The 15,045-nt window shown below is 39.3% G+C and overlaps 5 protein-coding genes across 5 annotated transcripts; 3 read left to right on the forward strand and 2 right to left on the reverse strand. All coding sequences in view use genetic code 12, as the record gives it.

Moving 5' to 3' along the window:
- Window positions 1-2,259: 2,259 nt before the first annotated feature.
- On the forward strand, window positions 2,260-3,432 carry RJT20DRAFT_135179 (uncharacterized protein; the record flags this gene model as incomplete). The annotated part of the gene is made up of 1 exon (XM_064918378.1): window positions 2,260-3,432. One exon carries the CDS (start codon window positions 2,260-2,262, stop codon window positions 3,430-3,432), a length of 1,173 nt encoding a protein of 390 aa, XP_064774503.1.
- A 1,322-nt stretch (window positions 3,433-4,754) lies between these two features.
- ZCF19 (Zcf19p) lies at window positions 4,755-7,238 on the forward strand (the record flags this gene model as incomplete). The annotated part of the gene is made up of 4 exons (XM_064918799.1): window positions 4,755-4,877; window positions 4,986-5,310; window positions 5,475-5,520; window positions 5,576-7,238. 4 exons carry the CDS (start codon window positions 4,755-4,757, stop codon window positions 7,236-7,238), a joined length of 2,157 nt encoding a protein of 718 aa, XP_064774504.1.
- RJT20DRAFT_150495 (uncharacterized protein) lies at window positions 7,239-9,227 on the reverse strand (the record flags this gene model as incomplete). The annotated part of the gene is made up of 3 exons (XM_064919025.1): window positions 7,239-8,432; window positions 8,463-8,912; window positions 8,937-9,227. The coding sequence occupies 3 exons, from the start codon at window positions 9,225-9,227 to the stop codon at window positions 7,407-7,409; spliced, it is 1,767 nt and encodes a 588-aa protein (XP_064774505.1). The 3' UTR covers window positions 7,239-7,406.
- Window positions 9,228-10,715: 1,488 nt separating this feature from the next.
- On the forward strand, window positions 10,716-12,522 carry RJT20DRAFT_44562 (uncharacterized protein). The gene has a single exon (XM_064920175.1). The coding sequence runs from the start codon at window positions 10,910-10,912 to the stop codon at window positions 12,413-12,415; it is 1,506 nt and encodes a 501-aa protein (XP_064774506.1). The 5' UTR covers window positions 10,716-10,909; the 3' UTR covers window positions 12,416-12,522.
- Window positions 12,523-13,732: 1,210 nt separating this feature from the next.
- Window positions 13,733-14,875, reverse strand: ARC40 (Arc40p; the record flags this gene model as incomplete). The annotated part of the gene is made up of 1 exon (XM_064920815.1): window positions 13,733-14,875. One exon carries the CDS (start codon window positions 14,873-14,875, stop codon window positions 13,733-13,735), a length of 1,143 nt encoding a protein of 380 aa, XP_064774507.1.
- Between the last annotated feature and the right edge of the window lie 170 nt (window positions 14,876-15,045).

Raw genomic sequence — 15,045 nt, forward strand, 5'->3', positions numbered from 1 at the left:
TATTACAATAAAGCGTCTAAGGAACAATTTATATAATGAAACTGTCCTGATTAAACAGTAGAGGTTCTATGATTGCAGAATTTTAGTTAAATGAGAAAAATGCAATGACCGAAAGTTATTCAAATGAATTTATATTTTTTCAAACATGTAAAAGCCTATAGCAATAGTCCTATCCACTTCCCGTTCAACAAAGTTTACAACTCAAGTTTCAGGACTTAATTTGGAAGATTGGTTTATTGCAAATTATGGGTATACTGATGATGGGTATGCAGTACCAATGGTAAGAATCATATTACGTAAATGATTACGTAGCTATAGTTGTGTCTGGCACGACCATAACAGTGTTCACCCCCCAGTATACATTCGGCGGTACTGGTGTTTAGCTTTACTACATATAACAACTTCCACTTTTTCAAGACTCTTAAGTCAACAGAACGTTTGAATCAAGTAACGTGCTACCAAAACCTTGTCAAAACTCTTATGATCTAAGATGTAGAATTATTCTGCTTATAGTTCTCTATACAAGTTAAATACTGGTTTGGACACGACGCTATATTTGCCTCTACACGCCCAACATTTGAGGTAAGGAGCTTATTTAAAAACCTGTGCCGCTGATTATGTCACGTGAGTTCTAAAGGCGTGTACTTTCGATCAAAACATTACTAAAGGGCCAGAAGGCTGCAAAATTATCGATCTTCATTTGTGTGTGTAATAATTAGTATATTAGAAAGGTTTAGCTATAATGTGGCTATGTTCGATTCAATGTCTGTATCCTACATAAATTGTTGAATCTTAAAGTTTTCTTTGTCTCTATCTATTTGTTAAAACTTGGCAATAAAATAACAAATTGCTGTCTTGAAAAGAATTATAAGTTAGGAAAAATTATATACACAAATTATCAACGATTATTCCTGTTTTTTAAAGAATCTCCCAAGTTGGATTGCTGTAAACCGATTCCGGGAATTAGATTCAACAAAATTTTAGGAATTTGGGGTAGTTACCGGTTGTTATGCTCAAGAAAGTATACCTATGAATCTCATAGTACACTCTACTTTGCTTAAATGTTCTTCTGAATGTAATAGTGATTCTCCTCCAATATGATCATCACTTCCCTTACGTCTCTATGTCATCTGTTGATGGTTTCTGTTGAAATTAGCGCAAATTCACGATCACGTGACAACTTAAATTGCGCTCCGGATTGGACTTATAAGCAGAGTGGAAGGTTTAGTATCAAAGCACGGAAGGTAACATTAATGATGGACAGGTGTAGTAGGTGTTCTAAATAAAGTCTCATCATAGGTGAAATGAGGGCTTGACCAGAAAGCAAGAAAAAGACAGGTCAAGTGGACTCTTAGTAGTTTAGGGTCGTATATACAGATAGACTTGTCCCAGGTTGGTTGAACAGGGCTACGTTCTACTCTCTTTTATTCATTCAAATATAGAAGTTTCTTTCATGACAAGAGCTCATATTATTTCGTTCTTGAGAAAAGTTACATCGGACATGGTTGTTTCTCTTTCAGAGTTAAAGCCCGCCTCATACATTAAATGAGCCTACGTCTAAGCTTTTCTCTAACTGAAATGGGAATCAGAATCAGAATCAGCTTCCGATTTATATTATGGTGCCTGTAAGACACAAAGATTATTACCGTTATTAGACGACCGATAGAGCTCTCTGGACCGCATTTCACCTATTGCCGCTTATATCGGCTTATTTCATTCTGGAATGGAACATTCCATTCGTGCCATACATTACTTCCTTCACCTTTTTTTACTCCGTAGGCTCTTCTCACTATGGCCAAGATATATATATAATTATATATAGATAGATAGATAGACATACATAAACACACATACACGCAAATATATATATATATATATATATATATATAAAAAGATCTATATCTATACATACCACAGATATCAGCATCCCCCTTACAACTTCTTTCTTCAGTATGTTCCCCTTATCGATATACTCCCCATTTACTCCTCTTCAACCCCCTACAATTACTCCAAGCTAGCTTCTTCTCCTTCTCCGTATCCCAGCGCTACCAACCACTTCATTGTCAAACTCCGGTCTCTCTGCGTGTTGGTTCCAATAGGATGATCAAGTGGTGAACTATATGCCTTCTTGTTATGTGAAGCCATGTTTGCTTTGGAGGAACCTTCCGATGTTTTATTAGTGTATTGTGTTGTGATAGTTATAGTTGTTATAGTTATAGCAGATCTAGTTAACGCACACACTATCTATCTTCTGGGGAGATGCTTCCACTTAGATGCAATTCAAGAATAGTACTACGTTCAGTGAGCTCCTCCACAAGATCGCCATTGAAATCGTCATGGAACATCACACGAAACCCCAGTTATAGACCCTTTCCAGTGCTATCCCGAAATCTAGTCAGGCGCAACGAAAGCAACTGCTCCAGCCATCTGTACAAACAGGAGTACGAGAAGCAGAAATATGACCAATTGCTCCGGGAATCCATCATCCAATCAACAATTGCAAACGGTTCCAAGGTGGGCAATGGTTCTACCGGCATTAAAGACAACCGGAGATTGTCGTTACGGACGATCTTCATTCTCATAGCGACATCTAGTACATTGTCCATGGCATTATACGTGGTAATACAATTGGTTAAGTTTAACGAGGAAGATTCCAACGAGTCCATCTCAAGAAAGCACATATTTCTACCGCTTTGGCTCAACAGCAACTTGCTTTACCAAAAGACATTTTCTTTCCCAGGAGGCTTAAACTACTTGGACAGAGACTATGCCGCTTATCTTCAGACAGAAATGGCACAACTCAACAAGTCTTCTAAATCAGATTTGAATAACTACTTGGAAATACTCGAAAAGGACAACATTAAATTCACCATTTTGGAGCAGGTCTCTTCTAATATTAGAGTTAAGAAGATCTTCGGACTTCCTCTAACAGTGAACTGTCTAGAGGACTCTAAATTCCAGATCTGGCTTGAAACGAAATACCCAAGTATTTCCGGAATTGAAATAGACATCGAGAAATCAAAAGTTGAAGATAAAAGGACTTCGTACAATGCATTCTGGACCGTGAAACTGATCAATATCAGTTCCATAATTAATGGCATACTTATTCAAGTGGGATTAAAACTCGATCACTTGGATACAGAGGCACAAATGAAGTCTCGTGATAGATCCAGAGGCAGCATACATGAGGTTCCCATCGTGGACATGAAAGATAATCTGATTGTAAATAAGAACCGGGATTATAACGTCGTGTTCACGGGGGAATTTGTAATAAAGGATAAAAATCAGTTTGAAGAGGGAATTTTGAGATACAAGGGTACATTTGATTTTGACCACCTCATGATTAATAGAGGAGTGAAAATTCAAAGCATGGACTTGATTATGCGACACAAGAGCAAGCCAAGTGAGGTTGTGAAATACAAGTTGATGTGACTGAATTGGTGTGTTGTACGGCCGCTAGTAATTAAGGAAGATGCTAGTCGGACATACTGAAGTAAAAAGTAATGGAGCTGGCTACTGGCTACTTTTAGCCTATCCAGATACTTGCTGTTCATCGTAACGGTACATTTTTGAATAAAAGAAGAAAATAGGGGTTTCTACTCTACGATTTAAATATTATACAAATCATATGGTTGGTCGATTCATATTTACGGCAAGCAACTTTCTTTTGCAATGTTTTTTCAACTCTTAACTTGGCGTTGTTGAATAGTCGCTGTGGATAAAAAGTTGTAGCTTACCAATTTAAATTGACCCTTAACGAATACTTGTGGCATTTCCAATAAAAGGAACTATGACTTACCTTGTCCTTAGCATAAGGTGAGATCATGATAAATAGGAGGAGACGTCAATGGATAGCTAAAAATATAACTTCAAAAGTATAACTTCAAAGATTGTAGCCTCAACCCGCCAAATGCAACTATCCTCATTCATACACATACAAAATTGCCTTGATCTCAGTATCAAATTTTCTCCTTCGAAATTTCTCCTTCAGATTTCTCCTTCCTCGTATACTCCCTAGGGCCATCTAATCGGGATCATCTCTTCTATCTACCGTCTACCATATTAACCCACCAAACACTACCATCTTCAAATCCTTCGCAGCCATTATACCAAAGTCCGTCAGTGCAGCAGTATGTGCATGCTTGCATGTACTAATTATGTCGCGAAATGTCGGACTTTCTCTGAGAGTGCGACTGTTAGGTAGGATCCCCTAGTACAATGGATTTTTGGAGGTATTTCATATAGCTGTATTTTTTTAGCTATAGTAAAGCCGAAATGCATAATTTATAAATTGAATTATGTGTTGAAAATTGCCAAAAAATGGCATGTCGACGCTCAAAACTCATTTTGATCTCAACTAAATTTTCTGTGGTGATGTCCCTCCGATGCTTTCTTCTTTCTTCCATTACATAAAATGTCTCATTTTTTTCTTGTCTTATCCAAGATCAAACCTGCATAATACCGAACTTTGTTATCATTCAGATTTTTCAGTCTTATCTGCTTCATAATTTTTAGTCGAATCTAGGTGTTTAATGGGATATTTCTAGTTAGGAAGTCTACACGAAGAGCTGTATAGAGTCTTAAAGCTAGAAATTTTGGTGATATTTACTCTTATTTTTCCCAGTCCAAAAAATTGAAAAGATCGTGAAAAGCAACGACTTATCACAGTGCTCTTCCCACTGAAAACACCCAGTATTAACACTACAACCATTATATATATGTAATAGCCACCGTGATTTCGAAATTTCTTCAAAATGAATAACCAACTAAGACAAAACCACGTGAATAGGGTCAAGCAACAGTTTCAAAGCTCTTCGGTTGCCTCATTAGAATCAATACCTCAAAATATCTCGACATTGACAAATACTTCTACCAACGTCGATTATGGTGCCGCTTCCGCGGAGGAGCCGAACGAGCCCAAAACCAAAAAACGAAAGAACACCAAAAAGACCGGTTCAGAGCTGATTTCAGCAGGTGAAAATAAGAATAGAAAGGCAGCTCAGGCGACGAGAACACTAAAGGCTTGCGACCTATGCAGAAAACAGAAAACTCGGTGCTTTCGTTCACCGGAGAACAAGTCTTGTTTGCGATGTACTTTTCTCAACAAGCCATGTTCATTTGAGTTTTCAGTGGAGGCTATGCCTATGACACCAAGTGCTAGTTCATTGACAACTATAATAAACGACCAGGCCGAGACTAACAGAAAATTGGATCTAATTTACAATGGTATTCATGAAGTTATATCCATGATGAAAAACACCGGAAGCACAGGTATGACATCAAATAGTAGTACCAACAATTCATTGGCAGGTGAAAATACCAGTTTAAACCAAAATATGGACCACCAATTGATTGCTCATGACGCTAGGCTCTTACTTGAAGCTGCCAGCTCAATGAAGAAATCTTCAGTCCCCAGTACACCATCACTTCAGTTTTTAGATCAGCTTTACGGTAAATCATTTCCTCCTCCAGAGTCTGCCAGTTCTACAGCACATCAAGCTCCATTGGAAAATCTGAATGGTGATTATAGTATCTATGAGGAGGAAGAAAGTGATAATGTTGATAATCAGTTTAGCTTTCAGTCTCCAACAGCGACTCTGAAAATGTCCCCGTTCTCAGTGATAAACAACCAAGTGAAAGCTACGTATATACCAAGACCACTTCTCAACTTGATGAACCTATCGACAGTATCAGGAGGAGTGAGACAAAATAATTACTTTGACCTGAGCGAAGACTTACTCTCATTGGAAATTCTAAGTGAGTCCGAAGCTATAGACTTGATGAATGACTTTAGACAGAATTATGGAAGGTGGGTCTCGTTCCCCAAGACACTTTCGACGGAGGTTCTCATTGAAAGAATCAGAAACAAGTCGTCGTTATTACTCACGACCTGTTGTTGCTTGTCACTTAGATACTCCCTAAATGGAATAAACCCTGGCGACGCAGCTAATTTCAACCGGAAGAAGAAGACATATAAAGATCTCATAAAGCAACTAATAAGAGACATGGATAAGGCTTTGATAAGATACGGGGCCTTCCATGGAGCTACAGATGGAAGTGGAGAAATTGAGTTTCTTCAGGCTATGGTTATTCTCTCTATCTATCTGTTTTCGTTGTCTTCTATAGTTCCAACTACTATAGATAATGATTCATTACTTGAAGACGAATTAGATGAATGCTTGAAAGATTTCAACTTGGATCCGTGGTTCCTTTCCAGTATTGGCTTAACTACTTTTATAACGAAATCCACCTTTGGAACTCTCTTCAAGAGTGTGGCTGTCAACAAAGATGCATCGCCTAGGACTCTTATGACTGCTAATAATGCTCCTTTCACTGTTCTATACGATGAACTAGATTCAGATGAACACCAGACATTGACGGTTCTCCGTATCTACAACCACATGTGTCTCGTCCACCTCATTCAATGCGTATTCTCTGGTAGGATGTGCGTTGTCGACGAGATTAGACTCAATTATTGTACTTCAACCTTGAGCTTACCAAGTGCTACTAATTTCGATGGCAGAATGGTAAGTGAAATCGGAATTCTTCTTATTGCGTACAATTATATTCAGGTTAATCTGAGTGTAGCAGGTGCAGAGACGATGAAGGAGTGTGAAAGTAGCTTTCTTGCTGTGAAAGAAGAAATCAGGCTATGGTACGAACAATGGGAATACTTGTTCACACAGCCGGGCTTACAATTTGTTGAATTGAATTACAACTTCTGCAACTTAATTGCACACTATTCGTATGTTTACCAGAAGTCACAGATCATTAAGCCAAGTAGAAAGGAAGAGTCTCCAAATAATGGCAGCAGTAGCAGAATTGCTACGTCTCAGCTTTACGATGAAAACAATATTCAGTTCATATTACAGAACAGTGACAAAATCACGTTATTGAAGATGATTCAATATTCTTACAACGTCGTCCGTTTTATAAATGTCATTGAAAGTGATTCTTATTTTGCATATCTTTCAGATCAATTACACTTTTGCTTTTACTTCTGTGGTATTTGTCTTATCAATATCGTGAAGTATCTCTTGGATACTGATCAGTTAAAACTTTTGGAGGAACCAGATGTGTCAGACATATCCGCATCCTCCGAAGATTATCTGGTGATCATCAAAGATATCAGGAATTTGATTCAAAAGTTCAGCAGAGTCGGACAGGATAACCAGGATGACATCATTACGAAGTACAAGATTGGGTTGGAAAATTATTTATATGAGAACTTACCTTAAAGTGTCTCGATTAGAAATTATAGACTTATGTATATATCATAAATAAATAATCGGAAAGTGATAAAATTGTTAATATAGTGATTTCTTTCCAATAAATAAATAATTGCATCGTTTAGATGCTTTACACAGATTTAATCGTTGTTAATGTCAAGCATTGTTACGAGTAGATCACTTCAAATGTCCCTTGAAGTTTCCCTCCATATAGTCAATATGGACAAACGCTCTTTCCACCATCGGTAAAGATTCTATCGAGTATTGCAAAGCCTCTGCAATATCGTGACAGTCTTTAAATGACAAATCGAATTCCTCGTACGCAAACACAACGTCAATCTCCACATTTAAGTTGTCTCCAACATGATATACCTTTAAAGAAGTAATCTGCTTAATAGGTTCAGCAAATCTATAAGCAAGATATAATATAACTTTATAATCCAAGGGATCTGCTGCAGCTCCTGTTAAGTTGTCAATATGTTCAAATGCGGTCACACACCATGAAATAATGATGTAGAAGGACAACAACAACGCACCCAATGGATCGAACCACCATATGTTGAGATAGTAGCCAGCAGCTGGCATTAATAGCGAAACCGTATTGAAAATTATATCCGTCATTGCGTCTTGTGCTAATGCTTGTACCGAACTAGACTTGCTGCTGGAGCACCAAACCCAGCAGCCAAACTTGCTGAGAATTGTGAGAGCCATAATTGCAATCGCGTCGAATCCAATCTTCACGACATGTCTATCCTCCGGAAGACTCATAAAGAGTCTCTTAAATGATTCCTGTCCAACCTGGAAGAATGAAAGAATAATGATGATAGAGAAAATTAAAACTCCCAAAGGTTCCAATCTTGATCTACCAACAGGATACGCGTATTGGACTTTCCAATCACTGCTCGTTGCCAATCTGTTGACGATGTAGATGATAAATGTAGACAAGAAATCCAAAATAGAGTCCACCAATGAAGCTATCACGGATATGGAATTAGTAAGAAGGGCTACGACAATCTTACCAATAAGAAGAACGAAGTTAACTGCAAAATTAACTAAAATGGCGATCAAGACATTGGCATTATCGGCTTCTTCGTCATATCCCAAGAACTTAGAACCATCGTTATCCACATTACCTGGCACGTCATAAAATCTTGAAAATTTCAGATTTGATGAGTCAACCTTGGACATTTCGGTAGGTGAAGGCTTCGAGGGCGAGTCAACAGGACTATCCACTTCTTCTACCTCCACATGGGTGGCTAGGATTCCTGAATCATTCCCGTAATTGCTGAGCATATTGTAGTGGATTTTTCCAGCATCTAAGAAATTGTCTATTTCTTGGAATTTCATTATAAGATAGTTTTGGTCTTCATAGTACTTCTTACAGCTCTTCTTGACCAGGTCAATTTCCACAAACAGATCATACCAATTGGCCAATACCTTGTAAGTACCGATAAGACGCTGGGGTCTCAACGAGTTCATTAAGCTCAACCTTCTATTTTGCTGTTCAGGGTCTAATGAGTACATGCTAGCATTGTCGTGGAATACTGTACTACCGTTATTATGCTGTAAGTTACTAAGACTTGAATTTTGTAGTAACATGAGATTTTCATGTGGAGAGTTGGGGTTTGTCACCGTGAAGTGATTTGAAAGCAAACGATGAAACAACGGCCTTTGTGGGACTTCCTTCTGCTTGTAGAATTCACTTACAGATATGGAGTTTCTGTGGTATGGTGAGATATTTTCATAGCCGCCACTGGTCGGAGCTGGCCCATTTAGATTGGCACTTCCATTTCCATGTGGATCTTCGCCGTTATCGACAGCATGATTAATCGTGGGGACGGAGTAACGAAGCTTATTCAATGCTGGACTGGAATTGGACGAACGAACAATGGAAGACGGAGAACGTGAAGCTCTGAACCTTTGGTTGTGTGCAAAGTTATCTGGAGTTCTTTGGATAAGAGGCAGAGTCTCATCTCTGTTTTCTTCGGGAACAACCATGGTTCGATGAGTTAGGGAGGATAGCTGAATGAGCCGGACACGTTGTGAACGTCGACTTTCAACCTTTTTGTAATTTTAGTGAATAGACCAGTTGGTGAACCCGTCGGAGTTACACGAATAGTGATAGATATTGGCTCCGAAAGAAGGCAAAAGAACGAGATTTACCACCGAAAATGGGCCACTCAACTGAATGGAATCTGCTAGCAAACAGTTACTTTGAAGCTATATATACGACTAGCACGTCCAATAAGAGAAACACAGCAATTCAAGGCAGTTTACCCTTCTACCCAGAAAGAAACCACTTATACAACCTTAGAATAAACACCGGGGAAACTGAATTCTTCACTACACGCCAAGCGTAGTGACATCGCATCGGGCGGTTCGTATTTTTCTCAGTAAATTAGAGACAATGATAGCGAGAGATAGCGACAACGGTAATGGGTTGAGCCAGGGACAGAAGCATTTTATGCTGCGGCGTGCGGCGCGAGGCGAGGGAAAAATCGAAAGGGCGGTGCGTACTGCGGTAAGGATGCTTGAGCTAGAGACGCAGGAACGAAGTACGTCGTAGTGGGATAGGGAGAGACGGGGAGACAGAAATTATTGTTGCTGTGAGAAGTGGTGAAGCTGATGGGGAGACTATGGTTTTAGGGGAGGAAGCTAAAAAGCCTTGGACAACGTAGAAATATGTGATTTTTGGAAGCAAATTTCCAAGATTGGAACAGAAAAATGGAACAATATGGGAAAGAAAGTAGAATTGTGTCATAAGACCAGCAGCATCGAATGGAACCAACGAAATAAACTGCATGGCTGAAAATGGCACAGGAGTACATGAAATTGAGTCAAGCGTGAAAAATTTGAGTCACCACAGTAACGAAGTAATGATGGAACATGAATACAACTGGTTTAAGTGTTTGAACAGACATTGGAAGGCAATGTGCTTGAAAATACAAGCTGTTAACCTCTGTTCGCATTGGTCTCGTTTCTCTAGAAACGATCTCAAAGTCTGAAGTCGATTATGAGGTGTGAAAATTCTCTGAAAATGCACCAACTGCAAGGGCACAGAAGTTGCAAAATCCATGACTCAGTGATATTGTCCTTTTCTGGTAGTGGATGATGCAAATTTGAATAGGACTCAGACGATACTGTTCAGGACAAACCACCACACATTCACCAGGGCAGCATATTCAGATTCTCGGCAGTAACGCGGCTGCCGACATATTATATTGTTTCTACTTGTTTCTACTTCTTTCAATTCTTGCGACTTCGGGACTTCCTCCACTCTACAATCAAACATCGCCTTCCCAAGAAACTTCAATTAACCACCAAAACCCGTCTCCGAACCGTCACCTTCGTGATGAGTAATCGTACACCATTAGTATTGTTAACACACTCTGCGGCTGGACTCCTCCACGCGACCTCAATGCGGAAAAAACTGCCGAGCGCAAAAAGGCTTTTCCGAACTTTCGTTCCGAGTAAACGGGCCTTTGTACCGGAGAAACGTCAAATAGAAAATATGTATAAATAATATGCATAATCTTCATTTTTTGACAGATGGAGAGAGAGATGGGAAGAGGTGTTCTGCCGTCGCTAAGTGAAAAGTGACAATAGAAGTCTTAGATTGACAGCTGTTGGTAAAACTTAACTGGGCAGCGAAAAACTTGTACATAGTGTAGATTTCTGTAATGGCCACACTGCATAACTCATCAGAAACAGCCCGCTCGGAGACCTCGATGTCTAATCCGATCATTGCTACGGAAAGGCTGAACAAGCTTTTCAATAGCATGAAACCCACCACTTCTATAGAAAATGAGCTAGAAAATGACAACATAAATGAAAAGACACCCATAGACATGGAAAAACAGCAGCTAAATGCCGAAGACAAGAATATCGACCGAGGTTATGCGTGGGTCATCTGCTTTGCAAGTTTCCTACTCAACTTTAGCACCTGGGGTATGAACTCCGGATTTGCTATTTATTTCTCATACTACTTGAACCACGATACCTTCCCTGAAGCTTCCAAAATGGACTACAGTTACATAGGTGGTATAGCATTTGGAGTAGGTTTATTCTGCGCTCCTGCGATCAACTTCCTCCAAGGAAAAGTCGGAACGATACCAATGTTGATCTTCGGGAACTGCCTTCAATTCACAGGCTTGATGTTGGCAAGTTGGTCAAGGAAATTATGGGAATTATATTTGACCCAAGGGCTTATGCAAAGTTTTGGGTTGGCCATAGTCAGTATTCCAGCAACAACACTTCTTCCTCAATATTTCAAGAAGAAAAGAGTGCTAGCTGGTGGTCTTGCTACAGCAGGATCTGGAGTGGGAGGTATCTGCTTCAACTTAGGCATGCAACGTGTAGTGGACAGCCGTGGTGTATTCTGGGCTCTTCGTACACAAAGTATCATTGGTTTTGGTATCTCTTGGATTGCCATTTCCTTGGTAAGAACTAAATCTACGCATAAGATCGATTTCACGTTCTACGACAAGCAAGTGCTTAAAACAGCAGCATTTTGGCTACTTTCATTTTTTGTCGTGACTTGTATGTTTGGCTACGTCATTGTTTTATATACATTGGATCAATTTACCACGTCCTTGGGTTACTCAGAACACCAAGGATCCATTGTTTCAGCCATGGTTCAATTAGGCTCATGTTGTGGAAGACCAATCGTTGGTTTATTATCAGATAAATTTGGTGGAGCTACTGTCTCCATGGTTGCATATACGATTTCTGGTATCTTCTGTTTAGCCATGTGGATTCCTGCAAGAAATTTTGCTACAGTGATAGTATTTGCTCTTATAATGGGTGCCACGATGGGTTCTATCTATGGTATGATTGCGCCAGTCATCGCCAGAACATTCGGGTTGAAGAAAATGAATGTTGCTTTCAGTATGGTGTGGATGATTATGGGAGTTGCCGGTATCTTCTCCCCTGTTATAGGTGTCAAGTTGAAGAGAGGCGGAGGTGGTTTTGTCGACCCAACCCAATATGTTGATTGTTCTATTTTTGCGGGATGTGCATTCCTAGCTTGTGCTGCTTCCTTGCTTCTTTTGCGTGGATACATCAAGGCAAGAGACCACTTATTGGGCACCTCTGAAGACTCTGACCTGGGAGACTTTACTGGAGTGGCAGTTCCATTCTCGCGGGTGTTCACGAGTTGCTTTGATAAGAGCCACGAGAAGACGTAGGGACGTCATAGCATAATATCACCATAGAATAATAGACCTTATAGAAACCACAACATCAAAAATTTGTATATAGAAAAATCATCCTCTTGAAAGTTATAGGAACTGTTTTCGCAGCCAGTTTAATTCCTACCGAAACAACGAAATATCATAGAATAATGCTTAATTAAAGAATTTTACAAAATAAAAGTTTTTTACTAGGAAACAAAATATTGGTTTATCTACCACAGTAGCAAACAATATTAGGTTTCCCCGTACCCATGGAGTCAACTATCCCAATCATACCATCCTTCTTATATAAGCCCACCCTAATAGAAATGGGATTACCCGGACACCTCACCAAAAATTTCGAATACCGAAAAATTTTTCAGTATAAAAATATTAATTTTCCACTCTTACTCATTGCTTTCAAGCCTTCGTCTGATTGTTAAAGAGGTGTGTTGAAGTGTCTGATATACTCTCAACGAAGTCATTAAGTGTTTTCAAGCGTTTATTTCAGTATATAATGTTTGAAAATTCTGTTTATTGACCTATCTTTGTGGCCCCCATCGCAGTATTATCTATGCCATGGTACCTTCTGAATTGATTAGTCTAGTGAAGGTAAAACTCTTGGTTATGGTTCGAAAGAGGCCAAACCCGAGTGAAATTTACCAGCAGTTGTAAAAGTAAGTTTACCTACTATCTTTAAGCTTTTTCGTGAATTTTGTATGATGATTGTTACACAACATTCAATCCGGTGAACCCTGAGCCATGGATACAACATGCATCACCATCTGACTAGAAATGAACGATTGAAGGAAAGTGTGCAGAAAAGCAATTACTAACTTTATTACAGCTGTTGACATTCGACTGTTGATTCGGACCGTATTGTGTTATATGAGGTACAAATACGTGAACAGGTAAGTTCTTTCACTCCAAATAGCCACGGCATTGCAAATTAGAAGGATGAAACTTAAATTTCAGTTCTGCTTCTGAACCAAAATAACCTGAAGATAATAAATTATACCAAAAACTTCGCTGATATCTACTTTGCAATTACGTGGTGTTCGAGTAATAATTTTAATCGATATGAAAATCATACTAACAGAAATTAAGTGAACATTAAATGAGACAATTGACTTGTCGGTATATCTAAATAGAAATAAGAATAGACGATCTCCACCACATTGGATGATGTAATTTGTATACCAACAGTAGTCCTCTCATCATTATATATATATACATAGTGGGAACATACCACTAGCATTGCCTACAATTGTCAGTATTTTCATATAATCATTTATTCTTTTTCAAAAATTACGAATCTTCTATCAATATCATTTAGACACGGAAAATAACAATCTTTCCGTCAATACCAGAAGTAGAGACCTGGTTGCCGGAAAACTCTCTAATGCTAGCAATGGTGTTCTGGTGAGTAGTACTCAAAACCTTGCCGTTTCCTCCTGGGGAAGGCTTGTTCAATCTACCCTTCAAGTCCATTTGCTTGAACATGTTCAAAGCTTGATGAGATGAGATTTCCTCTTCGTCATCATCACCCGCAGCTGGGGTTTCCTTGGTCAAGTCTTTTTGAGACTCGATAACACGAGTCTCCTTCCAATCATTCTCATCACCTTCGAAAACAATCAAGTTACAATTATGACCACCAACTACGATCTTGTTGTTCGTCAAGTAAACCAACGTCTTGAAAGGAAGGTAGTTTGTCTTGACGTTAATAATGGACCTTGGTGGTAAACCCTCACCATCTGGGTAGATAATACCAACAGAGGAGTCATGGGAGACAAATGCTAACGAGTTTCCGTCTGGGCTGAAAGCCACATCGTGGATCCAAGCACCTGTCTCGTTGATGAAATCGCCACACAAAGTCTGGAATGGCAACTTACTACCCCATGGTGTAGGTTCTGGCTTTTCATCCAATCCCTTGATGAAAGCAGAGAATACTCTAACGTGACCGTCGGTGGAGCCACTGGCTAACAAGACACCATTATGGTGCCACGACAAACTGGTGATGGTTGACTTCAATGGCTTCTTTAAATGCTTCGAAACCCACCAATTGTTTTCTTGTTCATAATAACAAACTGCGATGATTCTGTCCGACGAACCAACGGCGAACTTCTGTCCATCGGGAGACCACTTACAAACAGTAGCAGCTCTGCTAATTCTCAACAACACTAAAGTAGGTTTGTACTCGCCTGCGGCGGAGTCGTATTCCCAAACCAAAGCGTTTCTATCCTGTGAACAAGTAAGAATTCTGGTTCCATCGAACGAGATGTCCACGGAAGTCACGGTTTTATCGTGGCCAGCCAAGGTGGTGAAAAGCTTAGGCTTCACCCCAAGATTCGATTGGTTGACCTGGTAAATTTCAACCGTGTTATCCTTGGTCACTGCAAGAAGAGAGTGATCTGGTGAGAATACATGGTCCTTGATAGGCAAGTTTCCAAGTTGATAGACAATTGGAGAAGACATTTCGCTACAAGAATAAGTTGAGACCTAGACAATTGAAGATTATGAAAGCAATTGTTGTTTATCAAAACAATTAAGACTTGAATACACTTATCACGTAATATTAATCTTTTGAACAGACAGGGCTATACCTTCCACAATATAGATCAGTTTAAACACTAAAAGAAGCCAAA

This window comes from Scheffersomyces xylosifermentans, assembly GCF_036884685.1.
Source record: "Scheffersomyces xylosifermentans strain CBS 12540 chromosome Unknown RJT20scaffold_4, whole genome shotgun sequence".
Taxonomy (NCBI): domain Eukaryota; kingdom Fungi; phylum Ascomycota; class Pichiomycetes; order Serinales; family Debaryomycetaceae; genus Scheffersomyces; species Scheffersomyces xylosifermentans.